This window comes from Paralichthys olivaceus, chromosome 7, assembly GCF_024713975.1.
Source record: "Paralichthys olivaceus isolate ysfri-2021 chromosome 7, ASM2471397v2, whole genome shotgun sequence".
Lineage (NCBI taxonomy): Eukaryota > Metazoa > Chordata > Actinopteri > Pleuronectiformes > Paralichthyidae > Paralichthys > Paralichthys olivaceus.
This window is the reverse complement of record NC_091099.1, coordinates 25,799,125-25,815,564: the sequence shown is the minus strand read 5'-3', so window position 1 is coordinate 25,815,564 and position 16,440 is coordinate 25,799,125. Positions and strand designations below refer to the sequence as shown.

Below are 16,440 nucleotides of genomic sequence, written 5' to 3'. Positions count from 1 at the left end.
AAAATCACACTCTTCCCAGATCTCAGCACATTAACATGGAGAGTATAATTATGATTATTACTAATAATCTTGATGGCAAAACATGCAGTAAATAGGAATTACCATGTAAAGTGCATTTGATGATATTAACTTGACAGGATTCTTGTCTGGACATGTAAAACTCCTGCTTTAAACACACAGTTATTTTGTCCCAGGTCTGATGCTGTGAATAGTCATGGAGGAAACTAGAGGCTGTTTGGTGCTGAAGCTACAGCTGCAATAGAAACATCAATCTAATGCTGTGGTTCCCTTCTTTGCTCCTATGGTATGAAAACCAGCAGTTTACTCTCAGTCCTGATTCACCACATGATTCAGCTCCCTGTCTAGTTTGAATCCATTGTGTTGGTGCAGGGTGAGAAAGGTGTGCAGGCCTCAGTGTATCACTGGACCAAGGACTGGGATCCACCATCCTAACACATTGCTTATAGGTTCATGTGCAGTTAAGGTTTACGTTATGCATAAGAGCATGTAGCGGCTCATTTAAGACATCAAGATAACACATGGCTTGGTATCATGAATTCTCAACCATTAGCACACTTGGATTTTTTTACGTCAGACTTTTTATGTAGAAACGTGGCGTTTGCGAAAGAAATCCTGTGCGCGCACACACAAACACACGTTGTTGCATGTTTCAGTGAACAGCTTGATCCATTAAACCAGCGCAGTTCATCATCATGGCCTTAATAAACACTGCTAGTGAATATAAAGAACTCAGGCTCAAAACACCTGATGGACAAAGATCGTTTTCCATTCATGTCCATGTCTGACTGATTGACGGATGATAAACTGAGGTGACATGGGTTAACACTAAAGTATGCATCAGGTATTTTCTGCCATTCATCAACCACTAAGATCTGTCTACTGTTTGTTATGACTCACTTTTGTCCTATGACCCTTGACCCCACTTAGCTCCTCAACTCGTTCCCTCGTTGAGACTTTCCACAGCTGGTCATGCATAGATCCTCATGTAACACCCCTCCAATAACCACAGTCCCTCTGCAAGCCTCTTTAGACAGTTAGCTTGGACACATGCAGGCAATGGTGTTGATCTGGGCTGAATCTGGGCCAAACACGGGCTGGTTTGGGGTCCAAACTGGGCCAAGTCTGAGCCATGATATACTCAGCTGCTCAAGACCCAGATTTAGCCCCCACCACCAGGCACAAGCAGTAACTGAAAAACCATACCCCTCCCCTCCGTCAGAGCTCCCTCCTCTAGAAGAGACAGGAGGTCAATGGCTGGCTTTGGATGCCATGGGGCAGGACTGCTTAAGTTTCATCAATGGTAAGGTGTCCTCCTTATTCGCTCCCCTCATGATGAAGGATGGAGGCTAACCAATAAGGAGCAGCATATTTGATGGAGAGCAGGCTGGACATCCGCCACACACGTCCTCAACAGCAGTATTTGCAGTTCTTTTCCAGAATCCCATCTGACCATGTAACCGTGTCTGTGCTGTCGAGACGAAGACTCACAATCATCTAACTGTACTATGTTGAAAAAAGACCAGTGGTGTTTGCTGTCGTCTGACCAAGAACTCCTGTTTGTTCTAACTGTGTGGCGTCAGTGTGCTCAACAGTAACAGGCTGTGATCAGATAGGAGGCGTTTTTTTCCTTGGGCTCCAACACAAAACTCAGCTATGAGGCTTCATAGTGTCACAGAACAGGAGTTAAGAGAGAATCAACGGATCATTATTCTTGTTGCTCAGTTCTGTTCTTGCAACAAAGTGGCAAGCAACATGGGTAATTATTGTAGCTCTTGACAAATTGTAAATAGAATCTACTACTCTCTCTAAGTGAAGCTTTTTCAAGAGAGACTCCACCGTACTGTTCAGTTACCTACACCATGGAGGTTTAGTTTTCGCCCCGTCTGTCTGTTTAGTTGGTCGGTTGGTGTGTAAGCAAGATTACTCAGGGGTCATCATTTTCATTGATTTCTCAGAAAAGTAAATCATGGATCAAGTGAATTTAAAGCGGGTTTCATAAAGGGACCTTTGGGCCTCGGAGGAGGTATGGGCTCTACTGAGTGCTATTCTGTCGTTTGTTTTTTTCTATTGTAAAGAAGATATGAAAGTTGAATTACTTCAAGTTATTTTAAATTTGTTTTCTGCGTTAGGTGAAAGCGCTCACTCACAGGAATTTAGAGACATTTTTTCACTTTTCTGTTTATTATTTTAGTTCATGGCCCCAACTTTCCTCCTCTGTCTCATTAATATTGTTTACAGAAGCAGGGCGGGGCCTATGACGTGCTGAAATAGGATATGGCAAAAATGTCGCCTTAAAGAAGAAAAAGGAATTCAGCTTATAAATTCATAGTTGTGCGACAATATTTAAAATCCGCTAAAACGAAGGTAATAGCCACCAAGCTGTAGACCGAACAGGGCTGTAGCAGTACAATCTGTGAGGGCATTGAAGTGAGCAGTTAAATGTTTTATTGCTTAGAATCTCAAAGGTTTTCCAGTGTATTGTAGTCTAGTCTATTCCAGAGAACATACAGTTTGACTCAGCGTGTCGAAATAGCAGAGGAAGTGGTTGTGAAAATAGCAGTGCAGTAAAGGTTGGCAGTGGAGTTGTTTGCTCCTGAAGGCAGAGTTAAGGATCTGAATTTAAACAGTTGAGACTCGTTTATCTTTTCAGCTTTTTGAAAGACGTATTGAATCCCATTTGAATGGCTCATAATAAAACCATCCTATGTGATCATGGCCTGACGTCTCTTTGCCCTTTACTGTATTCTGTCAATGTGCTACTACAACTGCTATTGTTGTACATCTAAACATGAGCTACAGCTGGATACACCTGGCTCTCAGCATCTCCCCCTTCCTTTTATAACTGATGCATGAATGAACTTTACATACTATGATAATGTATGTATTGGGATTAATAACATTAATTTGAGATGGATGGTGTTTTGCCTATAATTTTGGATCCTTTGTCTGTATTACTATATTATGTGTAATCATGTGAATAACACACACTACAGTTGTATTGATTTTACTCACCCAAAACATAATAATGTGTGTTTTAGCTGGGACTGCCTCTGTACATGAACACCAGATATGAACCCAAGCAACTGATCGCCATTTACCAAAGTTCATTTCAGTTATGTCGCACCTGTAGGACAGTCTGTACAAATATCTGTAGAAGCTCACTCATTCATTCATGCAATGCATTTTTATTGCAGTTTCTCTTGAGACTAGTTAATTATTATTATGATTGTTACTGTGAAAAGTGTTCATGTGTAGTAATTGTGATGTGTGTGTGTGTCTCTGTTCCTCCCTCTCTGTTTTCCTCTCTATCCCTGTGTGTTTCAGTGGAGAATGGCGAACACTGCGATTTCACTGTGCTCCGCAACATGCTCATAAGGTGAGACGGTGCTCTGCTTCTCTTGATCTACCGAACTCTCAACTTTTGACATCAAATGGCGGTTTGGAATGGTCTGCTTGTAATTGTATTATTATTGAACATATCGAGAAAAATCGCATCAAATTTTATACTACACTTCCTTGGGCTCAACGATTCACAGCCCAAGTGTGAAGAAGTTGATATCAACGTTCTCGGTTCTCGAGATATGTGTTCCACAGACAGACAGACAGATTTTAGATTAATTATACCCTCTCAAATGCTTCTGAACAATAGTCAAAGTTGGATTTACTGCTTAGTAGGTTTATTGTGTACTCGAACAGATATGCTTTCTGGATTAATGTTCCTGATTCATTTCTGCTCCTTTCCATAGAACCCATATGCAGGATCTGAAGGATGTTACCAACAATGTCCACTACGAGAATTATCGCAGTAAGAAACTCGCTGCCGTCACTTGTAATGGAGTGGACACTTCCAAGACCAAGGGACAGCTCACAAAGTACGTTCTGGCTCTCCTGGTTTTTAAACACACCAAATATTTCACCCGTTGCCCTGTTCGACCTGAAAACTGACGCAGGTCAGGACCAAAAATCTTTGAGTGAAGCAGTTCTGAGCTTGTTCTTTCGTATTATGTGCCATCATTAATTTCATAGTGTCGTAAATCTTCCCATAGGAAGTGCTGCACAAAGATGCATTTCATGAATATGTGTGTGAATGGCAATACATTGTACTTTAAAGCACTTTGAATGGTCATCTAGAAAAGTACTATAGCCCATTTAAAATGTACATCATCAGACCCTTGCTTCGTAAGATGGAGGAAACCTCTCTCTCTCTTTAATAGTATTTAGTAGATTCTGATGCCTCAACTCAGGGTATTACCAATTACCTACCATCCATTTTATGTATTACAAAGTTTATAATCTGCACAAAGCACTATGTGCAGCTCATTGGGATCCTTTTTAATTAAGATTGCCTTGTAGATAAAATCTGACTCTACGGCTCACTGTGACTGAATGAGGCAGACACACTGAATTTTATTCTAACCTTAGTGAGGAAGCAATTTTCATTGTGGATCAGCTACGTCTGGCTGATACTGACCTGCTTAGCATTGACCCTGTTACCGATTCTGTGGATCCAGTCTGCGTTTCCCTGCCTCTTGGCAGTGGTGCACTTCTCAGTGACGGTGGAGGACAAGACAGCAGAAGCAGAAAGAGTTTACTGCAGAGCTAGCAGCCTTGATAAGCTACATTGGCCACTAACTACCTAATTTCCGTGATCAACAGGAGTCCCTTGGCACAGATGGAGGAGGAGCGGAGGGAGCACGTGATGAAAATGAAAAAGATGGAGGCAGAGATGGAACAGGTGTTCGAAATGAAGGTGAAGGAGAAGAAGCAGAAACTGAAGGATTCGGAGGCTGAGGTGGGTTTGAGATTTTGTGTGTTTCTCTGGCTTAGTGAAGCAGCGGCATGAATGTACTAATATTAAAGTGTAGGTACAGACATAAAATGCCTTATTAAAGAACCTGGAGCTGTGGTTATTAGCAGTCTTGTTTAAGTTCTCACTTAAAAAGAGCTCACTCAAAGTTCAGTTCATTAAATTAACTAGTTCACATTTATGGTTCACTACTTACAATTTAACATTCCGACAAATGAACACAATTTTTTTTTTTTAACCTTTTGAAACCCACTGGGTTGCCGGTGGACATTAAATACACGGACGATGTGAGATGAGAAATAAACAGTATGGAGATATCAAACTCCAAGAGCAGCCATCTTCATTGAAACCAAACACAACTCAAACAGCAAGACACTAAATGAGCATGTCCACAGAACACACAAACTATTCACATGCACAAAGCAGGTACTGACAAACATGCTACATCATGCTAACACACAAGCTCAGACTCCACAGATTTCAATGGTATCTTTTTTTTTTCTACGACCAACACTCACTGAACCAGCAGCTGTAAAATAACAGAAGGAAATTTATTTCAAATCCAAGAGCGGCAAACAGATTGTGTCTTAACTCCGGTCTTTTGTTACTGTAAGTTTTGTTTTAGTCCATAACTCAGGTAAATTCGCCAATCCAATGTCCCGGTTTACAGCGGTTCTTACTAAAACCTCTAACGCCACTCTGCTTCACTTCATTATAAAACAATGTTGCACAGATAATGTTCAGATGTGCAATTGATTGCTCAAGGTTTTGGGCTACATCTGCATGATTTCACAGGCAATGTAAATTAAAAATATCTTACCAAAAATTGTTTGGGTGAGATCAAATCTTTCATTTTACGGTGCCGTGAAACGTGAACACTACGTCCACATTCAGCAGTAGCAAACTGATCGGGTTTACAGTTCACAAATAGTTGAGCATGCTCAGGGGTTAGGGTCAAGCTCTCTGTTAGTGTTCATGCACAACAGTGGTTGACAAAAAGAAATTAAAACAATGTCCACTTACTAGCTTTAGCTTTAAACTGCATCTTCATCAAGTCTTTATCAGTTGAAGGATATATAAGTGAACAAATGAGTGGCACAGAAATTGAGTGAGTGAATGTGTGAAATTTGTGCCCCGCAGCTCGAGCGACGGCACGAACAGATGAAGAGGAACTTGGAGGCGCAGTACAAAGAGCTGGAGGAGAAGAGACGAGTGTTTGAGGATGAGAAGGTCAACTGGGAGGCTCAGCAGCGAATCCTCGAGCAGCAGAAACTGGATGCCTCAAAGTCAGTAACACACATACGCTGTTCTACACTATTCATTCTGCAAATACTTAGTAAGGCTAAAGCTGTCAAAAGGGCAAACAATACTCCATCCTGTATGTCTGTGAAATAGAGTGAGTATTTTTGTCTGTTGATAATTAAACAACTCTGAACGTGCTCTGCTAGAACAGAGGTGCTGGAGAGAGCAGGAGAAAGGCAGTTCAAGTCTGATTAGGTCTTTGTGTTGCCTCAGAGTGATGGAGTAAGGCTACATTCAAAATACTTCGTTTTAGTTTGAAAACAGTGTTTTGTCTCTTTCTGTTTTAATCCCCGTCCATGCTAACACAGCTGAAAATGCATATCACGTGAATACTCACGTTACTGGGCATACGCGTCCCTTAGGACACAGGAATTGTCCTACAATAATAACATACTCATGTAAACAGTTGTATCATCGTAAAATGCAGTTTACGTTAAGTAAGTTAAGTAAGTTAACAGCAGAACAACTGTTAGCAAAGATAACAGGGTCAATAACACTTGTAATCCATTTTGTGCTCTACACTGGTAGTTGAAGATAATACCGGTCATTTTCTTCCAGAAGGAAGTCGTGTGATAGGAGCCTGACTAATCCACGACGACCCAATCAGCATACAGTTGTGACTGTAAACTAAAATGTTGCCAGCAGCGTATCCAGACTACTCAGTTTTAGCAGCTCTGAAACTCCAGAGTAGAGTGGACCCCAGGTGTATCCGTAGCAGCGTACATGCATTTCCAAACTTATTCATAGTAGCGTGGAGGTAGCTGAAGAGTGTAAAAGCATCTCAGAATCACCAGGAACACACCGCAGGATGAAAGAAAGACATGATGTAGTTGTTCACTGTCTTTCAGTTTATTAGAGCCTGAACAGATTCATTGACCTACAAAAAATAGCTTTTGCTCTTTATGATTCGTCACTTTATGAGGAACCCTTTTGTCCGTGTCAGGATCCTGACACAGTTTTCCCTGTTATCTGATTGGTCAGGAGTATGTGTGCAGGTTCTTATCTTAACCTCAGAGGTTGATCATCTCCCAAACAGGTTATCTGTGCAGCCTAGGTTGTCATGGTGATTCAGTCAGTTTCATGATATTAGAAAACCTTTAATAAGCCCCGTGATAGCTGGATAATCCACTAATCTCTCTTCATGGTTAATGTTACGAGTAACTCTCTGGTAACACCTGTGTTTTCCTGCTGTTACAACAAAAATGACTACTGTAAAAAAAAAAAAAGGGTAAATCCGGCACACGGCTACCGAATATATGGATTTGCTTATATAACTCTTGATGGTTCGCAGTGAATCATGTCTTTTGAATTGACTTGACGTAATGTTCTCTGTGTTTACTCTGTTTGTCACACAGGACGATGGAAAAGAACAAGAAGAAGGGGAAAATCTTTTGAAGAGAGAGCCATGGCCTGTTCCTTCAGTTTTACACAACCTCATTTTCTCTTCTTCCTCTTCCTCATGTCTACTGTGGCCCTCAGAACATAAACACACAATCACACACACTTTCAGATATATATATTCAGCTCATTCCATAACATTCCTCTGTGTTGCATTTAACATTTACACACACTTAGATATATCAATGCCCACAATCTCCCAAATGCTTATCTCTCTGCAGGGTTTTACCATGTTTGCGGAATCGTTTTCATTTACTTGAGGAATGCATGTGTCTGTGAAAGTCTATTTTCCTATATTTCCTGACAAAGAGGAGAAGCCCGATTTCCTCTGAGAGTACAGTGAACACATGGCAGGGACCATGCATAGCCATTTGTACACATGTAGTAGTTGTACATTCTCTAGATATTCGTAGATGGATAGATGTACTATCTCCCTCCTCAATGCCATCTTTTTTATTGTTCTCAAATATGTTATACAAGAGGAGACACACTCAGACATTCAGTCACAAGGAGCTTGGGGAGAGTGTGTTCGGAGAAGACAGAGGGTTCAGTATGTGAGTGAAGGCAGGGTAACTGAGCGGCAGCGGGGGAGGAAGAAGTCAGGTGGAAGGGAGGCCCAGGTCACACTCACAGTGGCTCAGTTTAATGGATCTGTGTGTCTTGGTAACAGCTCATCGGTTAATTAGCTGTTGAACTGAATAATAAGACACGAGCCAGCTGTCAACATGCTAGCCTTACTCTACTTCCTCTTCACATTTCATTCTCTGGGTTTTGCATCACTACTTTCATTAAGGTTTCATGTGTTAGCCAGCAAAGTTGTCAGTTGATGGGTGATACTTGTGAATATAAGAATGTGTTTGCCAATGGACCTTATTGTCCCATTACTAGTGAGTTGCTCCATTATAAAATATGTAGATAAGTGAAATAATAATTTATAATAACACTTATTTGTCTCATCGACTATTATCTCATACAGATGGTTTCATTAGAGGTAACAGGTGATTGGCCAGTGGAGCAGACAAAACTTCACCCTCAAACTAAATGTTTCTGTTTTTTTAAATGCTGGTGTGCCTGGGCCTTGAGATGGGATCCCCTGTGAAGCGACAGGTGTGTGGTGTTGAATGCTATGTCTGAGGTCATACAGACAGGAGAAAGGAGATTTGTGTGACAGCAGCCTGAATAGTGTCAGTGCAGTGTGTGTTTCTTATTTAAATAGAAGATATTATGCAAAAGCCTCATCGGTGTCTACAACTTAACAGGTTACAGCGATTACAAAGATGTTTCATATTGTGATGTAAGTGCTGGATGTTGTCATAGACCTGAACCCCACTGTCCAGATTATTGTGATATTTTCACTTTTGGTAAAACAACCAAGGAAAAGTTTAAATATTTCTCTCTTTCTCCTTGATTTCCCACAAAGGCAGCTGCTCAGAGATGTTTGCCAATTCAGCCATAACTTTGTCTCTGACTTCAGATATTCAAATTCAAATGCTCCTGCAGACAATAGAATATTTCCCCTTCGCTGTCAAACAGAATAGAGTCCAGGTCTGAGCCAATTCACATTTAGAAAGCAGCACACGGTGCCACACAGTCTAACCTTTACTAAAACTTTCCCAGAGTTGTCATGTTTTATTTTCATATAAGGATGATAGTACTATGCGCACGGTTGACGTAGGACTCCTTTCCCTGTAGTATTCTTTAATAACTCTTAGATTACTCAGTTATTTTTAGTATAGTTTTTTAAACTACCTGCATTTAGAGCAAACTGCTAAAGGGACAAACCTTATACCTTCAACACAGTAAATATTGCCTGTCTGTTTTTGATGGAAATGCATATTTTATGTACATACTGGAGGCTGCTCAGTGGCCTTTGTTTCTTGAGGTGAATTTATTTTTCTGGAATAACGACAGAACTTGTACTCTGGACAGAACTCCTCAATACCCCATGATTAAAGGTCCTCACATTTATACACAAACACACACACACACACACACACACACACACACACCTATATATAAATATGCCAAGAGTACACCTTCTCAGGACTGCTCCAATACACTAGATGTTTTCTTTAGTTCCAGAGAAAAGAAACTCTGTTGTTCTACAAGATTAAACCAATTGAACCACTCACCTTCTAATAACACCAAGGAAGATAGATTTAAGTTAAGGTGGATTTTGTTTTTGTAATATTTTCTTTTATATATATACTGTATGTACACTGTTTTCTGCTTCTCTTCTTTGTTTTATCGTGTCTTCTAGCTCTAACTGTACATGTTTAATATTAAAGTTGACAAGGTTATGCTTTAATTCCCATTGTGTGCAGATCCTCTTTTGTTAATACACCCATGAAATGAATTATCATAATGTTGTAGAAACCTTTGGGAAGCTTCTGGATGAGTAAAAATCAGGAAATACAGTATTAGATTAAAGATGTATCTTTATTGAGTTCTGAGACAATGGCATGCAGTTTAGCATCTAACTTGAATTTCAGAGTAAGCTACACATGTATAGAGATTTATAAAGATATATTTACATACTCCACAGGGGTTTTCGAACTCTGAGTCATTACAACCTGCGCTGCACTGAGTGGCCTTCCCAAACCCCACCTTGATTCAATTGCATATCCCAATTTCTGAATGCCATGCGATCACCATATCTTTTTGATCTCATAGATACTCAACAACTGAGCAGAGATACAGACTTTAGGCTACACAAAATATATATTTGGGGAATAAAGAGTTTGAAAGTGGGGTTATATCTGAACTCTTGAACCAAATCTTGAGATAGAGAATCCTTTATCTGTACAACTATTTGGACATTTACAATGTTACGGCGGTGGAAGGGCTAGAGAAAACAGATCAGTATAGATGTAATTGTGTGTGTCTGTGTGTGTGTGACTAAATACATCTGTTAAGTAATCAGATCTTATCTGATAGTTCACACAGTGCGGTAACATCTAAAAATGTTTCACAAGCTTCTCAGGAAGCTCGATGCTCTGCCCACTGCTCAGTGGCCCATGCAACATACTGTGCAATTGCTGAGACCTGCTGATGTCTTTCAAGCTGTGGTAATGCGCGGACAAAAAAGCCACTTCATACAGGATGTGTTCTCAGAAATGTCTCCGCATTATATATTAGCCTACAAGAATTGTCTCATGAAAAACTTAAACAGTAAACAATGCTCATTCTATGGAATATCATATCATATAAGGTGTGATTAAAAAACTACACTTTTAAAAATGATTGGTTTCCATATCATATGAATTTCTGCATTAGTGGAACCACTCTCATACGGAACATATTTTTTACAAACAGAAACATCAACAGTTTTTCCATTGTCTCATCTTGCTCTCGTCTTTCTCCACAGGACAATGAAAGATGATCTCAGATTTCTGTCATTTCTTTACCCTTTAGGTGAAGTCTGAAAGATAGATACTAATCTATGTTGCTGAGTCACTTCTCTAATCTCATGAGCTTTCCACCTTCACTTGAGATTGTGTTTATCAGCCAGCAGCAGCATGACTTAACCAGAAAACCACCACAGGCTCACAGCTTCAAGATGGAGGCCGCATTTTATCACCTCCGCCGCTCATGTTTTCACCTTTGTCTGTTTGTTTGTTTGTTGGTGGGTTGGTTGTCAGCAGAATGGCACAAAAAAAAAAACTCATCAGATCTGCACAAAACTTGGTGGAAGGGTATGGTACTCTTTGACATTGTGTAATATCAGATATATTTAGGGGACTGATTTTAATGTTATGTTTATTATTTGCATATTTTACTTTGTTATTTTCTTCTATGATAAGGTTGAGGTTATTTTTTGATAATTCTGGATGTGTTCAAGGATTCAAGGAGTTTTTATTGTCATAACCACCACATGCACAACACACAGTGGAAACAAAATTGCAATCTCACGTCCTGGTAAGCCCAAACAAAAATACAAGTTAAAATCACAGATAAAGTGCTTGGATCTGACTAAAAACATGACGTGCACCTCTACATGTACACTCATTGCAGTATAATTACTGACACCTCTATTTTGCTGTGAATTTCTTTATTTGAGGTACAGCTTACTAATATACTGTATATATGTGTGTGTGTGTGTGTGTGTGTGTGTATTGACATATCCAAGGCTGTGATAATCTCAAAAATACAATGTACATAGATTTCCCCCCTTTTTCTTTGTTTTTCATATGAAAGATATAGTATATATATATAGAATATTATGTAAACAACGTTTTGTTCTAAAGAATTAAAGTACAAAACAATTAATTTAATATTTAGTGTCTTTGAATAGAAGACTGAAGTTGGTGGAATAAAAATTGTAAAAATTATTATATGTGAAAAGAAATATTAGAATATTTTATTTTTATAGCAGTTTCCAGTGAGGGGAATATTTATCCCTACCATTTAGTGCAAATTATGCAAAAACATGAATTTTGTTGCTTAGCAGTGACATTTTTATATATATTAAAACTGTGGGTGTTTTTAGGGGAAACAAATAGGGATTTTAAATGATTAAATGAATATTTCGTATTTATGATGAGGACTGGTGTAGTTTAATAAAATACAATTATTTAAAGTGAAACAAATATTAATATTTATAGTGTATTACAGCAGTTTTAGGGCTCGAAGGTGCAGAGAGGGTAGTGTTTTTTAAATGTTATCAAAGATAATGCGTACAAGTTGGTGTTGTTGCTAATCAATGACATATGCCAGGCTGTGTTAACCCTCCAAAATAATTTCATTACCATGTAGTATATGGCAAATATTTCATTTTTTTGAAAACATTTATTTCAGGGGGTGGTTACTTAAAAAACTGTCTAATGACCTTTTTTCAAACTGGCATTTAAAGGTTTGAAATACTGAAAATGAATCAGGGCAGAAGTTGGTTAAAAATATCAAGTCATTGAAAGTGAAAATTGTTTTTAATATGTAAATGTCATGATGGACAGATGCTTGACTCTACTCAAGCATTGGCCTTGAAAGGTCACGATGGTTTGAAACACCGGCGTTACGAGCCATGTTCAACCCATACATCTAGAATGTTTTTATAAATCTGATTATAAATAATAAGTCAAAATTAGTACGGCCTGAGAACAAAGGTCATACCGAAGATCGCCTTAACATGGACACCACCTGGATAATGCAAACAAGGTCGGCCCAAAACCCATCGCAGCAAACTGTTACAGCCCAGTTGTAAGACATGGGTCCGACATGTTGAGAGGCCCGACACATAAGCCAGGGTGAGACAAGGTGGAGGGAGATTGTTGATGCCTTATTCCCCTCAAGGGACAGACAGGACTAACATAAGAATAAATGATAAAACCAGCATTTAATGAATTTGATCTAACATCACATAGAACAGTGTTCAAATGAATCTCAAAAACAAACTTGGTGTTCAGTATCTCTTTAATCTTAACCCACACTGATTTTAAAATATTCACACACATTAATTCTCATGTTAATGCAAACAGTGCTTTAGCTCCATTCAATGACTAATCCACATCTGATCATTTGTTTCAAGGGCCAAAATTATAAAACCTGAGATGCAGTAACCCTGGTTCAATTCAGACTGTCCTCAGAAAAAACTTTGGCTGCCGATACAGTCTCTTACAGCAATAAAAAAGCAATCATGAGATCCATTTAGATCTGCAAAGCTAGACATGGATCTGTCTATATTATAGTTTTAGACAATAATGCATCTCTAATGCTGCTTTGCACCACTACCCTCAGTTTGATTGAAGATACCCTCAGCCCATTTGGAAGTCCGGCTGTAGCAGATCTGTTTCCCTTTGGCTGTTTGGACTCTGCAAAACAGAAAAAAGGAACAATTGATTTGATCCACCTTGTTTAGATGTAATAGGATATCCATTTTTCTATTCATCTCATCATCAGCAAGAGACTGACGGGCAGACTTACATGAATGCCTTCTTCGGACAGGAGCTGTCGGTCTCAGTTATGCTGAACACAAGTTTTGATGGTAAACTGCGTGAGTAAAATGTGAAGCAGCAGGTCAGAGGTGCCGAGTTGATACCCACTGCTTTAGCTGTCAGAAAAGTAAACGGATGAAGTCAGTACAAACATGTCTCTGAGCAGGACTCTGAAGTGGATGAGCAACAAACAGATCACTTACGCATGGCGTTGCAGCAGCAGGCAGTGAGTAGCAGCAGCCCCAGAGTGAAGGAGAGAGTCTTCATGATGATGATGATGATCTCTGTCTCTCTTCGTCTTTGCTCTGATAGACTCTTGGTTCTGTGTCCAATTTAGATCAATTTGTAATTCTGATGTCTGCATTTTCCATTACGATCATTCCGTACACACAATATAGACTTAATTCCCCTCCCACATGTGTCACGTGAGTTTATGGTAAATGGAGACGGTTTGCTGTAGAGATTATCATCTCTCATACCACATGGGGAACAATTGCGTTATCTTTTCATCTGGGTTTCTATTCCGTCAGAGGACGCTCATACACTTTTAGTTGTCTTCAACAAAGCACAAACAAATATGTAGAGTAGACACCAGCATTTTGCTTAACAAATTAATAACATTTCCAGGGGCAGATATAGAGTTCACACAGAATGATCACATGCACAATATTTTCTTATCCTAACATTTTCTTGTGCATCCAACTGTAACCACCTACTGTGTAACTCTGTAACTTTGTAACCTCATAACTACCTACTTTGCACTACAATCAACAACAACTACCTCCCCTTGCTCCTCTCTTTGCATTATTTTGTATAGTTTTTAACGTCCTTTAAACATGCTTATTTTATTGTTATATTTTATTTCTTTTTTTTTTACTAAATGCACCTTTCAGTGGTAGCTGCTGTAATTTTGCCATGCTTCATTGTGTGATGACATTAAAGGCATTCTATTCTATTCTATTCTACTTTACTGGATGAATACAAATGCACTTCCTTTGTCACAGACACAGATGTATTGTATATTGCATATTACCTCAAAACATTTGGTAATGTAACATTCTACGGTCCAGAACAGGATTAATTACCAAACTGGCAAAGTAAGCAACTGTTTCAGTTGATTGAAAATAAGTTTGGAAAAATGCACATGGGAGAGAACAATATCAGATGACATGCCGAGGGCCTTTAAAGAGGTCCTGCTTAATTACTTGATCCTAGGGCCCTGATTATGAGAGGTGCCTTCATTATCTATAGTTGTTGTGGTACTTTAAAGTTATTCCACTAGATCAATGCATGTACTGAAATAATTCCAGAGCTGATTTACAGCAAGTGCCAGGTGTTTTCGGAAAGTTCTGAAATACTTTGCAAAATTCAAAGAGAGTGGAATGTTCCTGCTCTCACATAGCAGGTTAATCCAGCTGTGGTTTCAGCCACTAAATAAAACAGCATCAGAAAACCCCTGAAAGCCGAAGTGGATGAGTGGATTTTGTACAAGCAACAAGAACTAGACTGAGATGCCAGTGCTCCTTGGGAACAGACCGTACTGTATGCTGTTTGAACAGTATGGAGGTGGGCTGATCCACCAAAAACGTATAGATTTAAATACATGATATCAAATTATTTTATCCGACAACTGTTAGTGGTTTCATTAAATGTTTTGAAATTAAAAAAAGTAAAAGTTCAAAGTTTTGTAAGTAAAAACGATCTTCCATCAGATAGCTGCGGGAAATCACCAGCCACAAAATCTGTCAGTGGCAGGAATTGGTTTCTGCCTCCGCCAGTGTAAACTAGATTTCTAGTTTATCATGAGATCAGGAAATGACACATTATACATTTGCAGAAAATTCAAGCTTCATTCCACGTGTCTCAATCAATTACTTCCCATGTGTTCAATTGCACAATGTTTGATCTTCGGAGTCTCAACATGAACCCTTCCAAGCTCTCAGCTTCACTCCGCAGATGTAGCTGTTGTCCACAGATCCGATGAGGAGGGAGAATTCCTCCATGGAAGAGGACACCGATGAAGAAACATCAAAACAAACTCCTACAGGCAATGAGAAGGGTCCGGCCTTCTTCAGCAGGTTTAATCACATTTTAAAAAAAACACTTTTATAGCCACTCATTTTGGTTTAAAAGAGGTATAGTCAGAATCAGAATCAGAATTCTTTTATTTGCCAGGTATGTTTGCACATACAGGAAATTGCCTTGGTGTCATTGGTGCACTACTTATGTACATAAAACAACAATATAAAAAACAACAATATATAAGAAATTGAATAAAATAAAATAGTGATGTATATTGCATCACAAAATAAACCCAGGAGACAGAAAATCACACAACAGTGGATGAGTGAACAATGTGGCCTTGTAGGCCAAGACTGGCGCTTTGCAAATACTAAACCTGACAAAAGCTGAACATTTCACTGTCATTGTGCACATTTGGAACCCCTAACTATGCTGAGCCTTATTTCTGATGTCAGATATAAACCATTTAGACAACAAAAACAGCTCTACTGCACTGAATGCAAAGGGAGAGAGCTGGAAATGTATCCTCCTTCCCTGTTTCCTCATGTTTTACTGACGTTTTTCCGTGTCCCTGCAGCGCGGTCTGTCCTTCTCTTGCCAATGTTTGTGTATGTGTGTGTCGCTGTGTGTGTGTGTGTGTTTTCCACAGTTCCTGTTCTCCTGCACACCTGAGTCTCACTCCACAGTCAAGTTGTCAAGACCGGTTCATCCCAAATGACACACCCATGCTGATAGACACACTAAGGCTCCTCTGTCTTGCACTTTGAATCTTGTCACTCTGTAACACCTATTGTACCTGTGCACAGAATAACCCGCCCTCCTTAAACACCTGCCACGCTCGGCCTGTCCCATGTCTGTTTGGATTCAAATTGTTTGGATGCCTGTCTGCTTTGTTTGAGACCTTGATTCTTAGAACCTCTACCGTTGGAACCCTCACCTATTCCTGCCTCCTGAATTGAC

At 39.4% G+C, this 16,440-nt stretch overlaps 2 protein-coding genes across 7 annotated transcripts in view; one reads left to right on the top strand and one right to left on the bottom strand.

Annotated features, from left to right (window-relative positions):
• septin15 (septin 15) overlaps nt 1-9,836 on the top strand; it is a 45,427-nt gene extending 35,591 nt beyond the window's left edge. For all 6 annotated transcript variants that reach the window (XM_020079013.2, XM_069527927.1, XM_069527926.1 and 3 more), the window contains 5 exons: nt 3,346-3,397; nt 3,768-3,893; nt 4,678-4,813; nt 5,969-6,114; nt 7,486-9,836. In XM_020079013.2, coding sequence (XP_019934572.1) covers nt 3,346-3,397; nt 3,768-3,893; nt 4,678-4,813; nt 5,969-6,114; nt 7,486-7,525 — 500 coding nt within the window. In that variant the 3' untranslated portion in view covers nt 7,526-9,836. The remainder of the gene's footprint in view (nt 1-3,345; nt 3,398-3,767; nt 3,894-4,677; nt 4,814-5,968; nt 6,115-7,485) is intronic.
• Nucleotides 9,837-12,919: 3,083 nt separating this feature from the next.
• LOC138410870 (C-C motif chemokine 4-like) lies at nt 12,920-13,896 on the bottom strand. The gene is made up of 3 exons (XM_069528859.1): nt 13,662-13,896; nt 13,448-13,574; nt 12,920-13,335 (listed from the first exon to the last, which is right to left on the bottom strand). Exons 1-3 carry the CDS (start codon nt 13,723-13,725, stop codon nt 13,233-13,235), a joined length of 294 nt encoding a protein of 97 aa, XP_069384960.1. The 5' UTR covers nt 13,726-13,896; the 3' UTR covers nt 12,920-13,232.
• Nucleotides 13,897-16,440: the final 2,544 nt, after the last annotated feature.